This window comes from Vanellus vanellus (genome assembly GCF_965231255.1).
Source record: "Vanellus vanellus genome assembly, chromosome: 2".
Classification (NCBI taxonomy): Eukaryota; Metazoa; Chordata; class Aves; order Charadriiformes; family Charadriidae; genus Vanellus; species Vanellus vanellus.
The window spans coordinates 68002394-68028569 of record NC_138906.1 but is presented as its reverse complement, the minus strand read 5'-3'; the positions used below and the strand labels follow the sequence as shown (position 1 = coordinate 68028569).

At 40.3% G+C, this 26176-nt stretch overlaps 1 protein-coding gene across 2 annotated transcripts in view; it reads right to left on the bottom strand.

Annotated features, from left to right (window-relative positions):
- KIAA0319 overlaps positions 1–26176 on the bottom strand; it is a gene marked incomplete at both ends in the record, with an annotated part of 44476 nt that overhangs the window by 3107 nt on the left and 15193 nt on the right. Inside the window, 16 exons of one of the 2 annotated variants that reach the window (XM_082479412.1) lie at positions 124–214; positions 1636–1758; positions 3139–3281; positions 4614–4773; positions 6046–6184; positions 7325–7476; positions 9620–9768; positions 10648–10780; positions 12198–12321; positions 14364–14592; positions 16474–16606; positions 18512–18604; positions 19149–19236; positions 19620–19717; positions 20358–20462; positions 22711–22894. In XM_082479412.1, the coding sequence (XP_082335538.1) occupies positions 124–214; positions 1636–1758; positions 3139–3281; positions 4614–4773; positions 6046–6184; positions 7325–7476; positions 9620–9768; positions 10648–10780; positions 12198–12321; positions 14364–14592; positions 16474–16606; positions 18512–18604; positions 19149–19236; positions 19620–19717; positions 20358–20462; positions 22711–22894 (2144 nt within the window). The remainder of the gene's footprint in view (positions 1–123; positions 215–1635; positions 1759–3138; positions 3282–4613; positions 4774–6045; positions 6185–7324; positions 7477–9619; positions 9769–10647; positions 10781–12197; positions 12322–14363; positions 14593–16473; positions 16607–18511; positions 18605–19148; positions 19237–19619; positions 19718–20357; positions 20463–22710; positions 22895–26176) is intronic. The other variant, XM_082479413.1, reaches the window with a different exon arrangement.

Below are 26176 nucleotides of genomic sequence, written 5' to 3'. Positions count from 1 at the left end.
CTACAGGAAGCTCCTCGCATGTCTGAAAAGAGTTCAGTGGTTTAGTGCTAAGAACTGGACTAAAATGTGGCTGTAGTGCAGTTTTTGCATACACTCCATCAAAAAGAAACACAAATCATGTACCTTTTGCAGCAGCAGATGCAGAACCAGGCAAGCCCTACCATGACCACAATCAAAATAAAAACAGATACAGTCACATAGAGTATACTCCACTCTGAAAAAAGAAACACAAGAGTGCTTTGTAAAGTAATATGAATAGCATAATTTCTAATACAACTCTATTAAAATAACCACTCATGAGGAATGGGGAGTGGCAACAGGAACTCAGGAAAATTTAGCACCTTCATATTCTCAGAAGAATCCCTAAAAATTCTTAAGCTTCCAGATTGAAAGTGCACATTTGAAAATTTTCTTCCGTTCAAATACCTTTTATCATCCCAAGATACCTGAAGTCTATGTGGGAACTGAAAGTCAAGAGGGCACGGTTACTACCTCAGTTGTCATTCTCCAACTGAAATAAACATAGGTGTGCTCTGGGTCTGGCAGTTTAGTAGTGCTTTAAAAGAGCAGCTGGTTAGAGATAGATCCTTCTACGTGCACGCTTATATTTGTAAATCCAGGAAAACATGAGAAGGACAGAGAGAAATGTGCAATAATGTGAACTCCAACATGTGTATACTCAATATTTCAGTGTTATTATCACACTATGGAACAACACAGCATTAGGGCAGGGCTGCAGGAGGTCCCAGCCTCAGGCTTAAAACCTACTGTCCCGTTTTGGTTGGTCGATTAGTCTTTGCTCACTTACAGACAGACACATGATCCATGGTTATTTAATGGCTTGTAGCAAGCTCCTTCCAAATTTCTATTGATTTACTTGAAGATTAGTGGATTGCTCAGCAAATGTCTCCAAGCCTGCACAGTACTAAGAGTTAAGCTTTATTTCAACTTAAGTAGAAGACAAATTTAGGTAAATTAAAACTATTAAATATTTAGAATAGAGACACTTAGCTGATACGTTAGGTGTGGCATAGAATATAGACATGATTAAGCTGGTGAAACTAAATTGCATTTCCCAGGTCCAACAGGCAAACTGAAAGAGTGAAATTAATCATGCTAAAAAGCTGAGGTTTTAAAGGTGACTATATTGGTTAGTCCATAACACTGGTGTTTTCTATCCTTAGGTCGGATCACACTTCCGGCACAGAAGCATCAACCGCCCACTCAGAGAATCTAACTTGTTGCCTCTTCTTCTTTGCAACAATCAGACGAATACTATCAAAACCTTTGCAACGACCATGCTATTCAACAACCCTTCTAACTGGCCCCTAATTGTTGCAAGATCCCTCTCCCGACAAAGTGTTCATACTTTTTTCCTCAAATAGTGATTATTTTTAAAATTTAAACTTTAAAAATATTTTAAATATTGGCTACTTGTCAAGGTATTATCATTTCAAGATGTTATTCAAATATCTTTCTATAGAAAGATACTGGGCTGGAAAACAAAGAAACTGTTTTATTCTTCCCTCAGCATCTACCTCCCTAAGTACTCCCCACTCTGACAGCAAATAATCAACAGTCTCTCACAAGATGATGAGTTATTCTTGTTGTTATTCCCACAAAATCCAAACTCACCACAATTACTCTCTCCATCATTTAGATAACGATGAATCAAGTTTTCCATCCACAGCTGGTAGCAAATACAGCGCTTTGTTATGGGGTCACAGTGTCCATGTCCAGAACATTTTAAAAGACAGGCTAAAAGCAAAACCAGACATAGGGTCAGTTGTGTAAACAGACAACTGGTCACACATCCTCTTACTTGTGAGATTAGGTTGGTCATAAAGCATCTAGTTCATAACATTATGTTATTTTTTAAATCTCCCCTTCATTTGTTGTTATGGGTTAAACAGATTTACAGTTCTGCAGACCGTGCTGGCTGTGAAAAGAAAGATAAGAATATATCTTATGCGTACAACATTGAAATTGTATGCAAGTCAAGAACGGTTTATTCTAACCAGAAATAAAGATGAGCTGAAGTTGTGGAATTCAGACCTGTTCATTTTATTATGACATATTTGTAAGAACTTCTAAAGTACCTGAGAACTGAGGAATATCAGTGTTCTTAGGTACTAGAAGACAAGCACCATACCAAAAACCTAGAGTGTATTTCAAAACTGAATTACAGCATCTGAGGCCAGAACGTTTACATACCTCATACGCTTATAGTAATATCTATTGCTAGACCAATACGTCATATCAGACTAAAATAAAAAGTTATTCCCCTTAAAACTTAAGAGTAGCAGGTTTGCTATATCAAGAAAAACATTAATGCATATTTTCAAGTGACACCTATGCATTTCAGTAATCCAAGTACATTTACAATAGAACAACAATCCTTTTCAACAGGTAAATAGAAACAGAATTTACCACAGAGTCAACTACTATTTTATCGCCAGAGCTCGCTCACTTTATTTGCATTGGGATCATTATGTCCTGATTTTAAATTAGAGAGAAATCTTATCTGTAACATTCATGTATCATAAAGGGTTCACATTACTAGTGAAGTTTAAAATAGGCTTAGAAGTTCAAGCATCTTTCTGGGGAAAAGAAAAAGTTCATTATAAGAAACCCCAGTGACCCATCTGCACTGCAAACATCAGAAGATTAGGTTATAACACAGTGATCACCTGACCATTTTGCCTGATACAGACAGACAAAACCAAGTTACATTACAAGCCTATTACTGAACACTAAAAGTCTTGAAGGAACCAGAGACATGAAACATTCTATATTATGGCTATATTAAGTTTTACCCATCTTCCAACAAAAGATGGCATGAGTGGGGTATCTTTATCCTCATTCCCCAGGCTCTCCTGATGCAGACCAACCAGGTTAAGATGTGCTTTTTCCTGCTGTTACAGATGATATCTTTTAAAAGACCACAAGTAACTGGCACCCATCTACCACAAACGAACAAGCATATTAAGTATTGTCTTCAACATCATCTTTCACAAAGCTACATCCAAGCCCAAACACCAGATGGCAGACAGAAGGCCTTCATGCACTGTTTCCAAGTGCTGTCTTAGCCAAATGCCAGCAAAGTTCTGAGATAAGCAAGCAGGATCCAAAACATACCAGCCGTGTCAACCCGCAGGACTTTAAAAAGGAGAAAGTCAGCCTTCTCTTTCAAAAGCTGCACATGCAGAGTTCGTGAGACATCTGATGCCTTGATCACCTTGGAAGGATGCCCGTTCTGCACGTAGAACACAACTGCGGTGCTGCAGAAAGAACAGCTAGGGTCATGACTGCTGTCAAAGACCACTTTTGTCAGGCATTCAGTTTACAGCCTTTGGTTTTGTTTGTTTCTGGAAAGCAAATGTCATCACTGATAAAGACTGGGGAACTCGGTCTGTGGATCAGTCAACTCCATCCATATGCCATGGACTTCATTCTAGGCAAGGAGCACCAGCAGTTCTCTGGCTTCTCAGTTTCACAGAAGAAAGATGAGGACAACAGCAAATGTAATTCCCTCCTTGGTATTCCTGACTCTCACTTTAAGAGAAGTATGTATACATTTGCTTTCCACACTCTCATCTACAACCTGTCACAAAGCACTCTGAAGAAGCTTGAGTAACTTTATGAAACTGCACTTGAGAAGGAAAAGCTCAGAAGCAAGGGAGATAGAGAATTTCATGTGGGAGTCCATTCCGAACTCCTGCCTTTTTAAATTGGGTGAGGTTGATCTCATCCTGTATCAGACACTCAGGGAACATCTTTATCTGAAAAGCAGTAATTGGATGCTGTAATTAAAAATATCATGGTTATAAATGCTGGATTTTCCAAACTGTTTGTTTTTAAATTTTAAGAGGTTCCCCAAGAGCTAAATAGATGCCAAAATGGTTTTTAAATTACCAAGTAGTTAACAAGAAGTAATTTAAAGATAACTCATGTCAATGGGTTCTACCAATCACGCTGGGGAGTTTCTCTGGGTACTCATAGCCATCTCTAGCCCTCTACATCAAGTAGAGGGGATATTTCTACTTCAGAATAAGATACTACACTAAGTGGTATTCACTGTGCAGTTTTCTCTGCAAAAAATGGATTTTCATCACCAGTTACCTGGGGAAGTGCTTATAAAATACTTCAAATAGCAAAAACTTAGAGAGGAAATAGAAGAAAAGAGGAATAAAAAACCCAGGTTTGATCAGATACAGCTGGAACCTTATTCTGAAATACAATACTTGCTTCACTGTGAGAAAGTCTGTCTGTCTCACTCCATCCAGCATTTGGGAAAAAAAATAGCGCTGTATGGAACAAAGACACTGAAATATACGCACACACTTCCTTTAAATGAATAAATAAAAAACCTATGCAAAGAATTTTTTATTTTTAAATGAAACACTTCAGTTCTGAGCCTCCAGAGGGCTTACTTCATCAATTTTGTACCACAGCAGAAGAAATTCACCTTTTAAAGTATATATATATATATATAGTTGAGAGTGGTAGCACTTTTTGTCATCTTAGAAAAGATTATTTTGCAACTATTTATGAGCTATGAAAGAGTCAATGAAAATCATAAATCTTCCTGGAATAGCAGGATAACTTTCTACCTTATATCTGAGTAGGCTTGTATCTTCTGAACTTTGATATCCGAATCCAAAACATTCAGCAATACAGCCAGCTGTCTCACCAGGGTGTCCTTCTGCTGTTCACTCAGCTGTCCCACTCCAACTTGCAGAATCAGCTCCACCAGACCACCCCTTTTGGGATCTGACAGAAGAACAACATGCTGTTCTTTCAGAGCCTGGCAAATGTTTCAGTACCAACTGAAGAGAACATGCAGCACTCAGAAGCATTTATTAATACTGTATTTTCCTGCATAGGACCCATATCCCTTATAACCTAATCCTTTTGTGTTCTCAGAAAAGTACTTAGCCTACATTTTCACATTCCCTCCGAAACAAATCTGGTGGGTCCTAAGATAGCAACCCAGCTTATCAGTCGAAAGAAAACACTGCAGTGTGTACTTCACTTCAGCATTAACACATTTCTGAGCAGAAGAGCAACTTCTGTTCCCCTAAATGCTGCCATATTAAGGTCAGAGGTAAGCACTAGGTAAGTCTAATAATTCTTAAGTTCCCTGCTAGTTATCTACTGATGGCTACCATCCAGAAAAAACGAGGCAAAGATGGACTCATATGGTAGCATGCAAGACCGTGTGAGCACGTCTAAATGAGGATGGTCAATTTGAGAAATACAAAATATGTTTACCTTCATAAGCTGAGGGTTCTGTTAAATAATACTTGAACTTCTAGAGTGCCTTGCAACAAAACAAGCTTTACAGATATCGAATGAGAATCCTGAGCCAATTATTGTGACTACATTCAACAATAAAGTGAGGAACAGAAATAAAATCATTGCCCAGGAACCAGACAAACAAGAAATCTGACAGACCCAAGATTTCAGACCCATTTCCCAAAACCTCAGCTTATGCTTCCATCACATCGCCATTTATTCTGCATTTGAAAACAAGTCTACATACGAGCAATACCAAACCATGAAAAGACAATTTAAACCCCCTGAAATTCTTTGAGGTTTGTTTTTGTCCTTCAGGATGAAAGGAGGAAAACAAGTATAAAAACACACTTTCAACCATCAAACAGAAAATTGCAGCATTTGTACCTAAACTTAATGCTCAGCTCCCATCTCTTTCCTTTGGCCAAACTGGTTAACAATCAGGAAAAAAAAGAAACAAAAACCTACAAGGAATGAAAAATCAACAAAAAACTAATGAAAATATTAACTAGGTAGTATGATTTTTATTTATTTACGCTTTCAGTAAAGCAATGGTAATTAAGAATCCTGACATGTCTTCTAACACACTCAGGCCTATTAAGAGAACAATAAGGAGGTAGGAAGAGAGAGACCTGTTTGCTTTGTGTTTTAACTTGAGAGAATCTTGTCAACATTGAAATAAATACATGAAAAGAAGAACAAAGATGAGGTATTCACAACATATCGATGACCTTTTAATTGTCATACCAGGCCGCACTTCAACAGTTGCTGAATCAATGTCTGAGTCTCCTTTAGCATCTGTCACTTTCAAGTGAAAAGTATAGGTTCCTTCTACCAGATTAGTTAGCTGCAGTACTGCCTCGTGGTCTGAGCCATGGATCACATCCTGTAAAAAAAAGGCATTGGAATGATTATACCCTCAGAGAAAGTTGCAGGTGTGACTATCACGTCAACTATTTGGTGTGACAGTGTGAATTCTTACTTTGGCTTTTGGGACAAATGTGACCTACCCACAGTTTATAGCAGAATAATGCAAATTTGGAAGTGGCAGTTAATGAGAACGTCTGCACAGTGAGGATATTTTCATTAAAAAAAAAAAAACAAAAAACAAACAGAACACCTGACACTCTCAAGTACTCATCATCTTGAAATTGTGAGACAGCTACATTATTATTTCTCAATTTTACCCCACTATCTTTATTTCTGCTTTCTTAACTTCCAAGAATTTCCTTTCCTTGGAGTTCACATATTTCCAACTATCATCTCTGCCAGCTATAATTAAGCTAAACCTCTTAAATTCTTCTCATACCCTCATGTGAATTGCTTCTAGAAGCTTTGTTATTGTTTTGCTGTTTCTCCTCTCCCAGTTCTTGCTGATTTGCCGCTATCTCCCTGACTGCCAGGAGCTGTCCACAACACTTGCGCAGATAGGCAAGTTATCACAGTTTTAGTAGTTGACATATAAACTTCAGTTTATCATGAGGTGCTTCTCCTGTCTGCACTCGGAGAGCAGACTCCCTGATCTAATGACCCAGGCTATTCACCATGGTCTGCCAGGCAAGGTACCTACACATCTAGCATCAAACACCATTTTTATCTTAAAACATGTTTCACCTCATCTGGTACCAGACATGATTCCTTAGTCTTTATTGGTACTACTTGTTCTCTTAGACCCTTCCTCCTTTGGAATATTGGGATTTCAGTTGATTTTTCTCTTAAACACATTAGCTCACTACTATCACCAATTACTCTTTAAGAAACACAACTTTATTCTTCGGTCTCGAGTCTTTCCCATCTAAATCTACACTGCTGCAAGTCCTCTTACTTAGCTACCATATTCTATAGCTGTACAGAAAATATCACAAGCCCCTTGAACCAAAGCATCAGAAAGAGCAGGGGAGACAAACCAGAAAAAGACATCATGCATCATAGCATCTTATGAGTCATACCTGCTTGCCCTGCTGCAGTGACGCTACATGCATAACAAGAGCCGAATTTGACTCGTTACAACCTTGAAGAAACTTACCCCAGCTGCTGGGCTTTGACCATCCCGAATCCACAAATATGACACAATCCCCTGGTCATCAGCAGACCTTGAGCCGTCCAAGGTAACAGAGTTATTTGGAAGCACTAGAACATGCTTCCCACCAGCACGCGCCCGGGGCGGACTGTTGTTTTCTAGCCATAAAAATAGTGGAGAAGGATTTGCTTTCAAAACATGTGAAATGTGTCATGCCATTGCCAATACACCCACACTACAATTCTTTACTTGATGATTACAGGCAGTAACAACAGAATCTCGTGTCAAAGGTACAGGGGAAGGATGAGTGAACACACAGAATTTGGCTCCAGGATTAATACAACCTGACAAAGCAGAGCTGCACCATGAGGAGAATACCAATAAGAGGTACTATCCAAAAAGATCTTTTTTGAAAAGCACTGTGGAGTACTCTATTTACAGTCTCACAATAATTTAAGTGTCAGATCTCAGTCAAGCAAAAAGATTTTCTACCTACTCAGAAACACAGCCCAGCATGAGATCACTATGCTGGGTTCTTCTCGTCTTGAGAATCACTTATTACCCAATAGAAGCTTGTGCAAGGTCTTATATCTGCACTATGCCTGTATTTAGGCAAAGTGTAATCAGGAATCTTAGAGTAAACCCAGTTCCTGAATGCTTTTTTCTTACTGTTAGAAGTGAAATTAGGGCATGCATTGGGAGTACAGTAAAACAACATCAGAGAAACATGAACACATTCCCTTTCCAGAAACTAGACATCACTGACGTTTGTTTAGAACACAACTGATAAGACAAAGCTCCAGGAATCTGTGAGGCTCAGTGAAATACCCTGCTGGTCTGAATATTAGGTTGGATACGAATAATTGAATTTTGGGCATATCTCCAAAGTATTGGCTATAACGTTATTCTTTAGAACAGCATAGAGTTCTCTGTGATACAAGTGATCTTGTCTGTTCCAAATAAACCAGTTGATTAAACCTGGGTATTGGCACTGAATATTTTTAATATAGAATCTGCGACTGTAGTCAGTACATACTGTGGCTATGCTTCACAGCATGAATGAGACCATGAGACACATTAGGGCAGAGCTGTTGCCACGTGTTTCTGACTAAACACCTAACTGAAACTCTGAAACAGTTCAACCAGTGATGCACATGAGTAAAATTGAGTCCAGCTTCTTCTCCAAGATTCATTCACTTTGCAGTGATACCAAGTGAAAAAGAACCAAGGTTGCACTATTTTCAAAAAAGTCAGCAGCTAAGATTCTACTGCAACTCTACTATCATTTCATAAATGGTATAGGTACCATACTTGCAGAGCCAGAGTGCATCACTCCCCTAAAAACCCAAGGTACGCAACAGAAAGCCAAACTCTGGACCAAACAAGATTTGGAATTATTACACCACCTTCTTTAAAAGGAGGCAAAGGCCCATGGAAAATACTAAAATCACTCCCCTAAGGAAGAACATGAATCAAACGATGGTTGGATTATCACTACCTGCAAACTTGAGGATGCAAGAGGAAATGGCCTCTAGTTGTGCCAGGGGAGGTTTAGATGGGATATTAGGAAATATTTCTTCACTGAAAGGGTTGACAAGCACTGGAACAGGCTGCCCAGGGAAGTCGTTGAGTCACCCTCCCTGCAGTCATTTCAAAGACCTGTACATGTGGTGCTTAGGGATGTGGTTTAGTGCCAGGTTAACATCTGGACACAATGATCTTAAAGGTCTTTCCAACCTAAATGATTCTATGATTCTATGATCTCACACAAAAGGTATTATTCCTAAAGCCTCTTCTACAGCATGGGGGCGGGGGGAATACTTGAAAAAACACCACAGCAACTGTTTCCCTGTTATCAAAAAAACCAAAATAAAAACTTAACATTAAAAGACCTCAACTTAAGTGGAAATTGGTACATTCTGAAACCTCGCTTCTTCAATGTTACTTGAAACCCACCGTAAAAATCAGTTTTCTGCTCAAAGCTTCACCTTGAGAATCAAATTTAAAAAATCCTTTTAATAAACTGGACGCACCATGGTCAAAACCAGTATTTTGAGCATTTTTGTTACAACTAATTCTGCACATATTTAACTTTAAAAAATCTTGCAGTAAGTGAAGTTAATTCTACCCATCGCTCACAATACTACTATATTACAAAATAGTAACTCTTCTTGAACACCCTTGAAATAGGACAACAAATAACATTGTCCCTTTCTGTTCTGATTTCCTTTACATTCTGTCAGTGACTGAATTAACCGGCAAGTTGCCTACACGATCCTAAGAAGCAGCAACTAGGCTTACCTTCCTTCACAGTAATAGATAGCACAGATGCACTGCTTAAACCCTGTTGGTCTTTCACAGTCAACCTGAAGCGATAGGTGCCAACTTGAAGACCAGTCACAGTTGCTATTGCTTTGTCACCATTTTCCATCTGTACAGAGCTTGGTCCACTGAAATAAAACATCTCAGAAAAATAATCCTGCATAGCCAGCCAAGTTGTTCTTACAGCAGCATCGCTCATGCCATTTGCTTTTATGTAGTTCTACCGCTGCTGTAAGCATTGATGGTTAAAGAACTATATGAGACATGAGTTTAGTTCAGAGAATTCATAAGTCCATTTTTTCAAGACATTCAAAGCACCCAAGCATCACAAACCCAGTTATCAGAAAAGTAGAAAATGCACCCTAGAAGTTCAACCTTCTCACCATACTATTTCATGGGGGCATGCAAATGCTATTGCTCTAAGAGCCATTCATATGTACAGGGTGCCAGAGTGACATCTCTTCCTGTACCATAGAGGTGACAGCTGCGTACCTTGTCCTTTTATTAAGGATCAAATAGTTTTGCACATAAGCATGCAATGATAAACTTTTGTAAAACATTTTCAGTCATCATTCAAGAGTGCTTTAGTCACCTACCATTGAAACCTCAGGCTAAACAGATTGTCAAGTTTACTTTATTATTCAACAAATAAGTGACTGGGAAACCCTAGTTCTACGCACTGATGTGAAAACGTACATTACAGGAGGGTACACAAGCCTGTTACTCGCTTTTTAACAGGAGACACGGAAGTTCCTGTTGTTTTCTCTTAACTTTATAACAGTAGGCCTCAAAATGACACATTGGAAAACATAGGCAGAGATTGCCTAAGTTTTCCAAATTAAATTTAAAAATTCCTGTCTCTTAACCTGTTACCACCCGAGTGGGAAAATCCTCAAAGCAGTTCTCAAACAGTGCATCACCCAACACAATCGTGTAAGAGGCTCTTGCACCCAATGACTTTCACTTTATTCTCTATTTTACTGGAGTTTAGTAAAATCTCTAGATACCTGATATTTTCCCAATGATAGAAGACAATGCCTTGGTCATCTTGGCTTTTGCTTCCATCCAGTGTAGTACTTTCTACTGGGAAGGTCAATTCCTTGTCAGGGCCAGCCACTGCTACTGGAGGACTGTTATTTTCTGTAAAAATAATATTTAGTGCATGACATTTGCTAGGTAGTCACTGGCAAGGATTGTCAATCAGAGGGAAGATTTTACACAGAATATTATACTACAAATTTGATATATTGGCCCAAAGATAAAAATCACAAGTATAACACGCACAAGCCAGGAGAAAATACTAGATGAGAGATACTAGCTCTAAATCAAACCATATCCCACAGCAAGTACTTCTTTTTTTCACAGTCATATCTGAAGGCACAGTCACACTCCAAAAAATTTTGCAGCATGCTCAATGCAGTGTATGAAATGTTTTATAACAAGAGTGGTGGAGTATTCTCCTGGTTCCACCACTGCATCCCTTTCGAAACCACCCACACGAATACAGTTCTTTGCCCTCAAAGAAGATACTGGCCCAGGTTTTCTGCTGCTCAAAGGTCAGCATGAAGCCACTAAGTTAATGGCAATTTAGAGCCTTTGAGGATTTAGTGAAGAAACATATAACCTATTATTCTGTTTTCAACCTCTGCTTTTGTGGCATGGTAAAACTGGCAATGCTACCATTTGCCCTTAGACCTGACTTCAGCAATAGTATCTCAGCAATAGTATCTTTCTAGTTTCATGCTATTAATGGGTCTAAAAGGCACCACCACATGCTGTACTTCTGATTCATGTTCTTGATTTCTGCAGTAAATGCCCGCTGTAAAGTTTTCACAGCATGGCTCATCTACAAAAAGATGTGTAATAAGCAACAACAGGAAGATAAAACATTGCCCCATGGTGGAATGTTAGACCTTCAGATGGGCACAAAATGCCACTTTGTAACAGGCAAACACATTACAAAAGACAAAAAAGCATTAAAAAAAAATATCTCACGAGGCCTGGACCATTTGGGCCCAATTCATCACTCAGGTCCCAAATCTAAACAAACATGTGAAAGATGCAACTTTTGAAAATTCATTGCTTGGCATTTTTCCCTAGAAAGTGCGATGAAAATTCAAAATGGAGAATTTGAATTCTAGTGAGAATTCAAATCACACAAGGATTCTTGAAGGACAACTGCGAAACTGTGAGAAAACTGAGCAGATCACTGGTTGATACTCTGAACAGCTTTGCAAAACAGCCTTTTAGGATATTTAACACAAGAGCTATATTTTAGCTTTTAGATGTACACTCAAACACATCTCTGTGTGGGTTACCTTACATAATCAGGCTGGTGTGAGCCTCAGGATCATCACCTGGACTTTCTATGATTCTACACTTGTTCTGTTTGCTTTGACAGAAAATGGAGGTGGAAGAGTCCTTGATGCAGGGATACCAGACATTCAGACTGCCATCGCAGTGGCGCAATGCAGCCAGATGAGGCATTAGAGGACAGCGCTAAGGCATCGGGCTGGCTCACCCCTGAGGGACCCAGACGTGCCTGCAGCCGACTTACCAGGCTGTACGATCAGTGTCACCTCAGCTGTGGACCGCTGCCTCGCAGAGTCTGTGACGGTCAGCTGAAACGTATAATCTCCTTCCTGCATTGCAGATAACTGGAGGTACGGCGTCCGCACTCCCTATAAAGCATTTATAAAGACAGAGTGTGAGATAAAGCAGAAATGCTCATGGATTATGAAAGGTCTTACAGAGCAAATGTGAAGAAAAGATAAACTTTTTTTAATCCATAAATACAGCGTTTGAGCAAGCAGTTTAAGCACCTTGTAGACAAAGAGGAGACTTAAAATTTGATTTATAGACACAACATATTCACTATTGGAACTGTCCCTACCAACTTGAGAAATATCTATAGACAATAAACGTAATTTTTTTACGTTGGTGTAATTGCTGCATTATTTCTGAGCAAAATAATTGTGAAACACATGGGACATTAACTTTCTCAGTTAGGAAACTAAACACTGATGGAAATTGTTACAGCTTATTCCATTTCCTTAGAGATATTTTAAAAACAAGCATCGTTATATTCTTTAATGTAATATTTATAAAAACTGTTAAACACAAAACCAAGCTTGACTTGACAGCAGTCAGACAGGCTTGTAGAAAAAACATATTAAACAAGACAACTCTGTCCCGAGTATACCATTCCAGCAGTATTGATATCTATACAAGCTCATAAAATGACTGGGCCCAGTTATAGGTCCCTTTGCTAATAAAATTATCATTTGTGGTATGTCTCATATGAGGAATAACAAATCACAATGCAACTAGGTTGTTGTGGGTTTTGGTTTTTTTTGTTTTTTTTTTTTTTTTTTTTTTTTTTTTTAGATAAAGATGACAAGGAGAACTAAGGGACTTGATTAACTAGCCAGCAGAGGTACTCGTTACATTGCACTCTAATTATGGATACTATGTAACACACTCAAGACCAGCATCCTCCGTTTTAAGGACATAAAAAAAGATTAGTAGGCTTTTGAAAAGAAACTGTAAAATGCTCTTTCATTTCCACATTAAATACCCAATGAGCACTGGAACGGGCTGCCCAGAGAGGTTGTGGAGTCTCCCACTCTGGAGGCGTTCAAAACCCGCCTGGATGCTGTCCTGTGCAAGCTGCTCTGGCAGGGGGGTTGGACTAGATGATCTCCAGAGGTCCCTTCCAACCCTGACTATTCTGTGCTTCTGTGAATTCATTAGGTATCTCAAGCAGTCATTCCCTTCTTTCAGGAAGGCTGTTTTAATGTTGAACAGTTCTTTAAACTATGAGTTCAGGTTGCATGGATGCTTTTGGGAAACGTTTCTCTTGGTAAATGAACAGAACTAACCCGTTATGCTATAAGCCATAGTTTTGTAATTGCCTCTACAGTATATGCTTGAATCAGTATTACTCCCTTCTTAAACAGATCTACAAAGGGATGTCATTCCAGTCCTGAAGGTCTAAAGCATTTGCAACATAGCAGAAATCAAGTCTCTCATATAAAATGGCTTCTGAGTTTCAGCTGGCTTCATTACATTAATTACCTCAACCGCCTACAGAGCTACAAGAATCTCCAATTTACTGAGTGCAAGTCCACTGAAAATTTTTATTAACTTTTCTCAGATAAAAAAAAAAAACATACAGCCATGAAAATAAGAGAATAAATTCAGCGAGCCTTCATAGAAACCTGTGGTTTAGGCATAAAAGACCCATCACAGAGCATGGAAGCATAACGCTACCAAAAATCTTGTCATCTTTCACTCAGAAAATTAAGTCCTACTTTCTGCAGGAGAAAGTCTTACAAGAAAACCCTGACTACCTCCACATTCTCCTATAAACAGTTTTCAGCATGTCCAGCATCTCAGTAGATGGAAACCTGTGGAGCAGGCTCTAGGATCCAAGGACAGGCATCGTTAAAGTCTTTCCAAACCACCAGGGAACAAACAACAGCAGGAATCAAGAATGGCCACATGGAATGAAAAAAATTGTGAGAACGAATTAAAAGTAGTATCTAAAATAAGAGCTGAATACATCAGAGAGGAGGAAAAAAAAAAAACAAAAAAAAAACCCCAAAACAAGTAATAACACTAGATATTTCAGTGTCTCTGAGTAGTTACTTAGGTATGTATGTCCTCATGTCAGATGCAAAGATAGAGTTTTCCAGTCCTATGCAAGGAGAAACAGACATACCTGCATTGCTACAACCTTGCCTTTGCTTTTAGGACTGAGTGACCATTCATAGCTGACAATTTCATGGTCATCGCTGCTCTGGTTTCCATTCAGTGTGATGAAGTTCTGGGGCAAGGTGACTGCCTGATTAGGGCCTGCATTGGCAATAGGTGGGTAATCCACTGGTTTGTTGACAGTCAGAGAAGCAATGGTGGAGTTGGCTGCTCCATCTGAATCAATCACTGTGAGTCTATAACAGAAAAAACAATATTGGAAATCTGTTAATATGGACTTCTGCCAAGTCCTAAATTCAAGGGTTAACTTTCTCTGGCATTTTTTCAAACACCACCTAAACCAGAGCCACTGATTGGATTATACAAACTTCTGCTTCAGAAACACATATCCCTCAACAAAGGTAGGAAAGAAATTCAGAAGACTGTTTTCAAACACAGCTTTCAAACACTAAGAAGGAAAAAAAAAGCCTCGCTATTCTGGATCCCAGATGAAACCCCTTCCCTGCATCAATGGCAACTTCATCAATTTCGAACAGATTTCACTGCAAATTCTTTAAAAAATTTGCCCAGTAAAAAACAGGATTTCATTCATCAGCCATAGTGGAACAGTCCCTGTTAACACCTACATCCAAAACTACTCTGGATGTCCAGAAGCTCTGCTTATAGCACAGCTGCAGTTCCTAACTTCTTATTTCTTTGTGGCACACTATCACTAATTTTAATGGAGCTTAATATCAGCTCAGATTTTTGAAGATGTCAAGTCACAAAATTAAAAAAGTACAGGGTTTAAAAAAAAAAAACAAACCAAAACACTATTGCCTCTCAGACACACAATGACAAATCATCTTAAAATGAGACTGCTGCAGACACCTGAAAGTGATAAAAAGACTGAAAAGACTGCCCTCCACAATCCTAATTCACCTCTGTTATGAAAAACGCATACAGCTGACCACATGGAAGGGTACCATTCTTGAAGCCCTCCCCAAGTGGGAAGAAAACCAGTACTCATTAAGTCTGTCATTAGGGAACACATATTTTTGCAGCGGGTGCACATCCATGCGTGTCAGGAGCACTGGATTTTGTTGACCACCTAATTTCCTGTAAGCTTGAACACATTGCACTGTTGTTCAAGTACCTCAGCCTCCCCCAAAGGTGCACAAATATAGCAAGTGATTTCTTAATTCCCTAAGGTTTGGAACACACTTAGAACACTGCTTGAAAGCAAGCTCTGCCCTTTTTAATACAGAAAAAGTCATACGCTCATTTCTACCACTGTGCAATATGGAACAATTCCAGTAAAGAGCACAGAATGGAAGTTGAAGCTATGAAATTTTTAGTGAAGCTTATACGAAGCACCACATTTAACATATATGTACGCTGGCTTCAACATTCTGCTGATGCTACGCTGACACATAATATATTGACTGGTATGTTGTTACCTACTGGCAGCCAAATAACCCAGGCTGGGTCAGTGGGAAGTCTGCCTCTGTGCAGATCAGGCTTTAAGTTAAAAAGTTCAGAAAATGAACTCTGATTTTAATTAAAGCACCTAGAACTACTAGAATTGTTTCCATTGTTTGGACAAAATTCAGCTTCAGCAATGCATAAATGGAGGAAAACAGTACCAAGGCAAAGGCTTTCATGAAGAACAGAACGACTTATTAAAATCTGCACACAAAAATGCCTTGCAAGGATCAGTCTCCCAATATTGTTCTGTCTGCCACCACCCTTCAGGGGATGACTTTCACAGCTTGACTGCAGAGTTTCAACTCTGGACACTTGTCAAGTTCTAAGTTGGAAAAAATAAAAATATAAATGAAGTTCTGTCACCATTATCATTGGTGGAAGTGGGAGGTATTTAATTTCTGATACCTTGTTTTGCATAACCTTGTGCTATAAAGTATCACTACACCAGTATCATAAAATCACTGCAAGCACTTTTTAACAGAACTGCTCCCTATGTCTCTTCACTGTACAAAACAAAGGGTAAGAGCATGCAGAAGAAAAATGAAGTTTTTTGTTTGAGAAGGTACATATGCACAACAAAGAGAAACAAACATTTAGCTGGCATCACAGGAATAGTTAAAACCCCAAAGGAAAACATCTGTGCAAGGTACCTGAAAGTGTAGTTTCCAGGAACAAGGTTAGACAAGTGCAAGACGGGTGTGTCAGCAGATGCCTTCTGCTCTCGCAAAGGACCTTTAATTTCCTCCCAGTGGTAACTCACTATCTTCATATCATCTCTACTTTCTACATTCATTAAAGAAAACCATATCAGTTTCTTGTAGCAATTGCTGAAATGAATAGTAAAGTCTTTCATGCGCTGATCCCTAATTCGTTTTCTGCAATTATCTTTTCACGGAATCATGGAGTTTCAGAGTTAGAAGGGACCTCTAGAGATCATCTAGTCCAACTCCCCTGCTAAAGCAGGATTGCCTAGAGCACATTACTCAGGACTCCATCCAGGCGGGTCTTGAAAATCTCCAGAGAAGGGGACTCCACAACCTCCCTGGGCAGCCTGCGTCAGTGCTCTGTCACCCTCACTGTAAAGAAGTTTTTCCATGTATTTGAACAGAACTTCCTGTGTTCTAACTTGTGCCCATTGCCCCTCATCCTGTTACTTGGAACCATTGAAAAGAGCCTGGCTCCATCCTCCTTCAACCCACCCTTTAGATACTTGTATGCCATAATAAGGTCTCCCCTCAGCCTTCTCTTCTCCAGGCTAAAGAGTTCCAGCTCTCTCAGCCTTTCCTCATAAGGGAGATGCTCCAATCCCTTAATCACCTTAGTTGCCCTTCATTAGACTCGCTCCAACAGTTCCCTCCCTCTTGAACTGGGAAGCCCAGAACTGGACACAGTATTCCAGTTGTGGCCTCACCAGTGCAGAGTAGAGGGGGAGAATGACCTCCCTCAACCTACTGGCCACACTCTTCCCTGTGCAGCCCAGGATTCCATTGGCCTTTTTGGCAACAAGGGCACATTGCTGGGTCATGGATAACTTACTGTCTACTAGGACCCCCAGATCCTTCTCCTCAGAGCTACTTCCCAGCAGGTCCGCCCCCAACCTATACTGGTGCCTAGCATTCTTCCTCCCCAGGTGCAGGACCTTGCACTTGCTTTTGTTGAACCTCATTAGGTTCTTCTCTGCCCAGCTCTCCAGCCTGTCCAGGTCATGCTGGATGGCAGCATGGCCCTCTGGGGTGTCAGCCACCCCACCCAGTTTGGTATCATCAGCAAACTTGCTGAGGATACACTCTGTCCCCTCATCCAGGTCATTAATGAATATATTAAACAAAATTGGACCAAGTATTGACCCCTGGGGGACACCACTGGTTACAGGCCTCCAACTAGACTCTGTGCCGCTGATCACAACCCTCTGAGTTCTGTCACACAGCCACCTCTCAATCCACCTCGCTGTCACCTCATCTAGCCCATACTTCCTCAGCTTCCTAATGAGGATGTTATGGGAGACAGTGTCAAAAGCTTTGCTAAAGTCAAGGTAGATGACATCTACGACTCTCCCCTCATCCAGCCAACCAGTTATAACATCACAGAAAGCTATCAGATTGGTCAAGCATGATTTACCCTTGGTAAATCCATGTTGATCACTTCCAATAACTTCCTGTTCCTCAACATGTTTTTCAAGCATATTTTAACAGGGTTCATGTACAGTAACTGTTAAACCACAGATTCCAAGTTACATTTGGTATGGTTTATCAAAACAAACAAAAAATTCTTCACACACAAATAAAAAATTCAGTCTCAGACTCTGCACATTCCAACCTGCCTGCTCTCAGTAATTATGAACGGAATTATGACATCTTATCATACCCTACAGCTCTCTACCATGGCCCCAGCCATACTGGCACAGAGGCCTTCCAGGCAGGGCAGAAAGAAGCTGCAGGAGTAGCTGCTGTATGGACGCAGCAGCCTTCAACACACTGTACCTCAATCTCCACTTGGAAGGATGCATTTTATCACTTTTTATTTATTAAAATAATTTATAACTGGACTCAAATCCCTGAAATCAATCATGATTCAGGGAACTTCTGAGCAGAGCAAGAAGAAGGAATTTCACTTGTAATTGACAAACAATAATGTTGTAACTGTATATTAAAAATACAGGATATAAGTACAGGATTGTCCAGTACATACGACTGCCATCAATGAAGGTAGAAGTTGTAGGCAAAGAAACTTCTTGTACTTTAGGTGAAGCAATGGCAACAGGTGGCTGGTTAACTCTGACTGCTGTGAGAAAGACAGGGAAGGAAAAGAAAAAAAAAAAAATGTAGTTTTGCCTGGGCTTTCACTAATCAGTTAACTAAAGATCAATAGTCCCCAGTGACTTAAATCTAGGATTGACAGTTTTGCAGCATCTGCTGTCCTTTTTGGACAAGGCAGAGAAAAGGTTACTGAAGAGAAGCACGCTGCACAGCAGTCTCCTGCTGCAGCCTCTTCTAACTGGTATAATTTCGATCAGACCTGTGCACTGTAACTTGCAGCTAGAGATGATTCAGCACCTAATTGCTGTTGCTAGCTATACTGGAGAAGGGGACCATAAATGGTGGCATGATTTTATCTCAGGCCTTGCCTGTAGAGGGTACAAGACCAGAGAGCAATTAAACACAGTGAGCAAGATCCTTAACTCCACTTCCTGAAAATGCTTTACAGACACCAAGAAATGAAACATCTCTGCATGACTGGACAGACAATATCTGACTATTAGATAAGCATGCTGTACAACTACTTGTGTTGAAGAAATTGATTTCATTACTTTAGCCAACTGATTTACCTGGTTTGACCGTGACATTTACAAAACCTTCACCAAAGGCATTTTCACCAGAAACCATGACTTTGAAGGCATAAAGTCCCACCGATAACTGAGACAAACACAGAACAAATCGGGTTACTTGTCAAATTATACAAAAGCAGTATGCATACATCTGCCAATCCTGTTGTAAACAGAGAAAAATCTAGTTATCTGAAAGTTAGAACTTTTATAAACACATACACAGAAGGTCACTAGTCACTGCCCAGATGCTGTGAATACAAAAGAAACACGAATTTTTACTCTACATTAAAAAAATTACTAGAGCGCTCTAAAAAAGACACTTCTAATCTGGCAAAGATTTCATAACACATGCAAGTGAAGAGAGTCTCGCAGTCATTCGAACTCCTTGAATCAAGACCCCCTTCCCCACAGCTTATACTCCTGCAAAAGGCGCGCACAAACATAATGAGACTGAGCTTACAGCTCACTTACATGAGAGAGCTTCAAGGTCTGGCTGTGCCTGCGCTCCATTTCACCGCCATAGTCAGCAGGGTGATTGATTAAGCTCCACTCATAGGTGTAGGCTGTTCCTAAGAAAAATAACATGGCACAAGAGTAATCAGCTTCGCCTTCAAAATAAGCCCAGGAAACAAAGAAATCAAGTTCACTATCTGTCAGATAAAATGCTACAGTAGAAAATGATGACTGCCAGTGTTTAAGCCTGCAAAATGAAGCAGTTAAACTTCCACAATGTATTGTAAATTGGTAAAGCAGCAAGGATGTAATGCACTTCACAAATAATTGACTTCACAAAAAACAGCTTCATGTGAAGTGAAAGCATTTTACACAGCTACCTATGAAATGTGTATTCTTCGCTGCTGCAGTTTGGAAGATGGTAGTTTTAAGGTAAATGTTGCATTTAGAACATACTTCCCCCACATTTTTACAGCAAGATGCTATAACCTGGGCCATATCATCTTTTGGTAGAAACTACAGGCTTTCTATTGAACCATCTGGCTAATGACTTCATGTTCTGAAAACAAAAGCCACTTAAAAAAAAATCTCTAAAATCCAAAGGAGGAAATCTCTGCAGTTGGAACGATAAAAAAGGTCATAGTAGGAAACGAAAAAGATGGTTTTACCCTGAGGTGCGGGATAACTCAGGACTTGTCTGCATTTAGAGGATGGTAGTGTGTACATCTCCTTGTATGTCAAGGCCATTCAACTCACCTGTAGGTGGTGGTGGGACAACAAAGGCATTCAGTTCAACCTCATTTTTGGGTAGCATCACTTGTATGTTATCTCCAGCAGACACAATAAGTTCTCTTACTGTATCTAAGATAGAATTAATACATTATGTTTTAACAGATGGGATAGATATAAATTTAGTATCTTCAAATACTACTTGTAATAGATTAAGTAAAATCTGACAAACACTTTAGCGAACAGGCAAGGATAAGTTAAAAAAAAATCCTCAATAAATAATCAAATAATAATCTATTACAATCATGACTATGGCTCCTTCACCTTTTAGCAAACCAAAATTTTTCTTCTTCCCCAAATATGAAGTATCATTTCCCCTACTTCTGCTTTAGAGAAAAGCATTCCGATTATTCCTGTACGTGACAGGTAACATTGCTCTACATAAAGAATTATGCATTTTTCCCAGTAATTGGATGGAGGTTCAGGAATTAAAAAACACGCAATTACAGAAGGAAAAAAAAGCCATCTGCATCAGAAAAAAACCCTCATAAAATAAAGTAACATAATCTGTACTAAAATTCTAATATCATGCCTTCTTCCACCAAGAAGCACTTCTATGTTTGTGTGGCCCTTGTGAGGCATACCTCAATGTATAGCTCAGCGTCCCTTTTAAAAACTCCACTTGTATAGCAGGGCAAAGGTGTTATTTTGTGGCTGAACTTCACATTCAATCTATTTGCCATCCAGGAACATCCCCCCAGTTCCCATCTGTGAAAACTCCTTCCTCTTCCAAAAACGCCATAGTCCACAAATCCAGTCCCCAACAGAAACCTACCAAACCACAACTTCAGGAAATATTCCCATAAACCTGTATTTCAAAGGTTTTAAATGTCTTCTTTTAATATTGGGAACCCACAGAACAAAGGTTCTCCAAAGTCACTAACATCTAAATGTCTAACGTTGTCTAAACGTCCAACTTACAAACTCCGAATAGATAAGCAAAAGGCAACTCAGCAGCGGCAGCTGACAGGTCTAAAAATGGATGAAGAGGCCACATTAAGAGCATACTTTCTGCCATTGCTACTGAAGTGCACTGAAGGCTCCACAATTGCTTACTGGAGTTACCCTAGACACCAGTGGAGTGGAGGTTTGTACTTCGACCTCCACATGAGATAAGAATAAGATGGCTAGATGAGGGTGATAACCAAAGGAGAGAAGGAACAACTTCAAGACTTCCAAGACAGTAGGGCTTAGAACACATAAATCTGAGGTAATCCTTGCACAAAGCAGTACTTACAGTGAGATTCATCACAACACTCCCTTCAGCTTCTTCTTCCAAGCTCCTTTTTGAGTCCTCTTCAACCTCCTGCTGTGAAGGAGGAGGAGCTGCCTAGTCAACTCTCAATGGTAATGATGATCCATTGCCTTGGAAAGAGATCTCTTACAGCTCATCTCTTCTTGTTACCTCCTACTGCTATCCTGGCTGGCAGGTTATAGTTCGGCAGAGGGTGCAGAGAACATCCCAAACCCGACATGCTCCACCAGGAAGCAAAGGGCTTAGCTCTCCATATCCCTCAGCACATCAGGAGTGCAGAAGAACACACATGGGTGCTTCTCTGCTTCTTATGGCCCTTCTAAACCTTTGTCAAGGTGCACAGGGAGGTGGGAAACTCAAGAGAAAGGAGATACTCTAACATACACACAGAATTTAACACAACTACAGAGGACATAATGGTTAAACATGTCCTTCACAAACTACAAACTTGTTCTGCAGCTGGAAGTCTGATAAGCTTCCTCACAGCTCTGAAATTAGAGCAAACTTTTTTTTTCCCCCCCCAGGATGAGGCAGCCATGTTCTCCCCTACTAAGGGCTACGCTTCTCCTCTATTAAAGGGCTGAGCTTCCTCAGGTCCCACCTATGTTGCTGCATGGTATCTGACACCTGTATATAGTGGGAACCCTACTGAGTTTCTGAGATGGAGTAATGTTCTGAAGAGTCACACAAAAATAACAGTATGTCCAGAAGACACTATTCTGAAACTCCAGAAAGCCTCAGGTATTTCTCACCAAGTATAGAAATTAATCCATTTAAAAAAGGCTCTTAATCTCTGCTTTTTACTTTGCTGTATTTGCTTGAGTTATGATTTCTCATTAACAATGGAATTGGTCAGAGTTTTGCTTCAGAAGTAACTGGCTAAGGCGTCTGGAGTTTGCAGTGATACTGCAGGTCTACAGGCTTAAACTGGAATGACGTTACATTTGGATAAAAAGCAAGCTCATAACTAACAACAGGTTGGAAGCCTGACAGTAGTAAAGCCATCCCCACCCACCGGCCAACCTGAAGGTACCCCTCAGATCTCCAGCTATGTTGAAACATTACCTGCTTTAGCAGCAGTAGCAGGTGGTGTGAATTGCTGCATGGGCTCAGATGGCGCAGTACTAGTGGGAAGTAGCATCATCCCACCTTCAGTGACATTCTCTGGGGCCATTGTGGGAGTCTCAGTTTTCTCTGACACACCTGGGGAGAAATCCAGTTTGTCTGAAGAAGGGGAAGGCGTAGCAGCCTGAAAAATTAATTGTAGGGAAAGAGTTGTCTTAAGTGAACCATTTTTCACATTTCTAGATTTAGAGGTATGTTGTTTTTTAAATAGCTTGTAGGGTGAGCTAAGTGATTTATGTTACTAGGAGGTTTTATCTACCAAAGGAGGACTGTTTTGGTTTTTTCATCAGGCTTGTAAGAAATGCTAACTGTTTTCCAAGTTTCAGATACAGAAACTGTAGGCTATGGTGATCAAAACAAGGTAACCTGGAATACAGCTAAGGCTATCAGTTCTCAAAATAATAAAGAACAGTAGAACAGGTCTAAATATAGTCATAAACCTTTAAAAGCCAATGACAGAAAAGTCTGCGCAGTGAGTATTATTGTCTTCATGCTGTACATACACATACATAACAGAATCCTTGCCTCTTACTATGTCTGCTCAGACCAGAACTTGTTCGTGCCTTCTTATCTCCTCACCACTAATAAAATGCTCTAAATCTCTCAACTTCAATCATCAAGCAGTAGTGTTCTTCTCACTGACCCGCCTTGTTAATAAATCAGAACTGCAGCAAAGGACACAGCAAGTTTTGCAGGAAAAACTCAGCACTGCGTTAGCCTTGCCCATCACCTTTTAACAACACATTAGTCTTAGCAGGCCAACAGTTTCTTACTTACATTCTCAAGACTTATTTCTAACCTAAAATTTAGAGAAAAGCATTTTGCCAATTACGGCTACTGTGTGTGGCCCATGAAGACATAACATACTGCTACTATTTGTGTCTAAGCTATTAACTGAAGAATAAGATTATGAACGTTGGTAAAATACACACTCTTATCACAGAATGGCTGAGGTGGGAAGGGACCTCTAGAGATAGCCCAGTCCAACACCCTTCTCAAAAGCAGGGTCAGCTACGGCAGGCTCCTCAGGACCACATCCAGTCAGGTTTTGAATATCTCCAAAGAGAGAGAATCCACCTCCTCTCTGGAAAACTTGTTCCAATGTTTGACCATCCACACAGGAAAAAAAGAAAAAGACGTTTTTTATTGTTTAAATAGAATTCCTTGTAGTTCAGTTTGTGTCCACTGCCTCTTGTCCTGTCACTGGATGGCAATGAAAAGAGCCTGGCTCCATCTTCTTCACGCCTGCCATAGTTATTTATACACATTGGTAAGATCCCCCCAAAACCTCTCTGCTCAAGGCTGAACAGTCCCAGCTCTCAGCTTTTCTTCATATTTCAGGTGCTCCACTTTCACTCTGCAGCCTGTTGCCTCCCTAGGAAACCCAAGCAGCTCAGTGCTGGATGTGAGCAGGAGGAAAAGTTCCCTGTGCAGCTGAGAACGTGGAAGCAATGCCAGAGACTGTTACTTCCTGGCCTGCAAGGAAACAGAGAGCGTGGAAGTCACCTGCAACTCCATCTCTGCCTTCAACAAGGACAGAGGGAAAAGATCCCTGTGCAGCTGGGACAGTGACAGCAGTGTTGGGGGCTGTGGCTCCCTACACTGTGAAAATGTCGAGGACCACACCAAGAGCTGCACCTTCAGATGGGTCTGTAACACAGACTATACAAGCACTTTTATGGCCACACCTCCAGCTCTGCTCAATATGTAGATAGTAAGAAGATCTGTCTGAGCAGTTGGGACACTAACAGCAGGATCATGGACTGCAGCTCCCCTAAGTCAGTGTGTTTTCAGCATGCTAACTCTAGACTCTTAGCAGAAATTTCACCCTTAACAACATTATCACATACAGGGAGAGCTTCAAGTCTGTCCTGTCTCATACTTGGACAAAAGGCTTTTCCTCCAGACACCTCTCCTTTACATACTCACTCCATTCCACATCTTCCAAAGAGATCTTCTTTACCACACTTTGGCAAATCAAAGTGGGTTTTTGCCTTACAAATTTGAGGGAAATCTACTTTTCTGAGTTTCCTCTGGCTTTCCTCTTCTCCTGGCTCTTTGCCAATCTATCAGCTGAGAAGCAGCCATCCTGGTTTTGTAGGACAGATGGGGACAAAGTCATCTCAAACATACTTTTCCTAGGACACTCTTCTGCAACGGCCCCAAACGTGTCTTCAGTCATCAAGCCTAGGTAAGACTCTGCAGTCAAAAAAGGTGCCCTGTGGCACTGTCATGTCTGAAGCGGTGTCACAGCTGAAAAGATAGCTTAAACTAGGAATGTTAGCAGGTAGTAGATAATTGAGGCAGGGGCAATATCAGAAATTGAGCTCTCAGGCAGAAACTGTTACCAAAGATACGCTGGAGCAGATGTGGAAGGCAAGATTAACCTAAATTCCAGCTTGGGAACTGAAAGGAAAAGGAAAGAAAAGAAGGACTTTCTGGGAATGAGTATGGTAGGCAGTTCTGTTGGTATGGGCTTTGCAGGCTTTTGGTTTGCTTTTGCCCACCTGTACAGCCACTACTGCTCGTTACAAAATAAATACACCAACTGTGAGGGCCCACATCCTTCAGTTTTGACTTGAGTGCAAATCTCTTGAGACTCTCTCAGCAAACAAGAACACCCCCATAATTCAAAAAGAAAAAAAAAAAAAAAGTCATGCAGTTCCCTGGGGAAGCTCAAAGTTACAGTGCAGGCAACAGCATCATGCCAAGGGAGATTCTTCCCCAATTCTGGATCCTGGCTGACCCCACAGATTGGGCGCTTTCTTTTCTCCTCATGAATGGGAAGGACAAGCTGAACCATGTTGCCTTGCTCCATCCTGATGGTCCAGGCAACCCACCTTTCCCCCTCAAGGAATCATCTTCCTCAAGTACTCCTAAAGACAACTCATCAGTGCTCTCGTGAGTCAAGGGCTGCTAGTGTTGTGTTTTATACGACTGCTTCCCCAGCAGTGTTTCCTCCATGTCCCTCTGCACACGTGACTTACTACATAACTGCAGTATCATTTGCACTCTCTCATTTATCTGGAAAACCTTATGGAGAGCAGCTCTGTCAGCAGGGAAACTCTGCTCTTTCACTGGTCTGCTTCTGCCTCCTTCTCTGCACTGTTACCTGTCTAATGATTTCAAGCAAGTATGACCTCTACTAATTGTGTAGCTGGGGAGTGGCAAAAGAACACACCATCATACTGTATGACATGAAGTACAGACTTCAAGAAAGAAATAAACAGCTAAATCTAACAATCAAAACAACTTTCAATGGTCCTACAGAAACCCTTGGGATCAAGTCAGTGCATTTTTAACTAAACAGGACTGCATTCGCAGGCCTCAAAACTGAAACAAAGCCAAAATAGGATATGAACATCTCTGATATTCCACTTCATTCTAACTCTTAAATATCAATTAG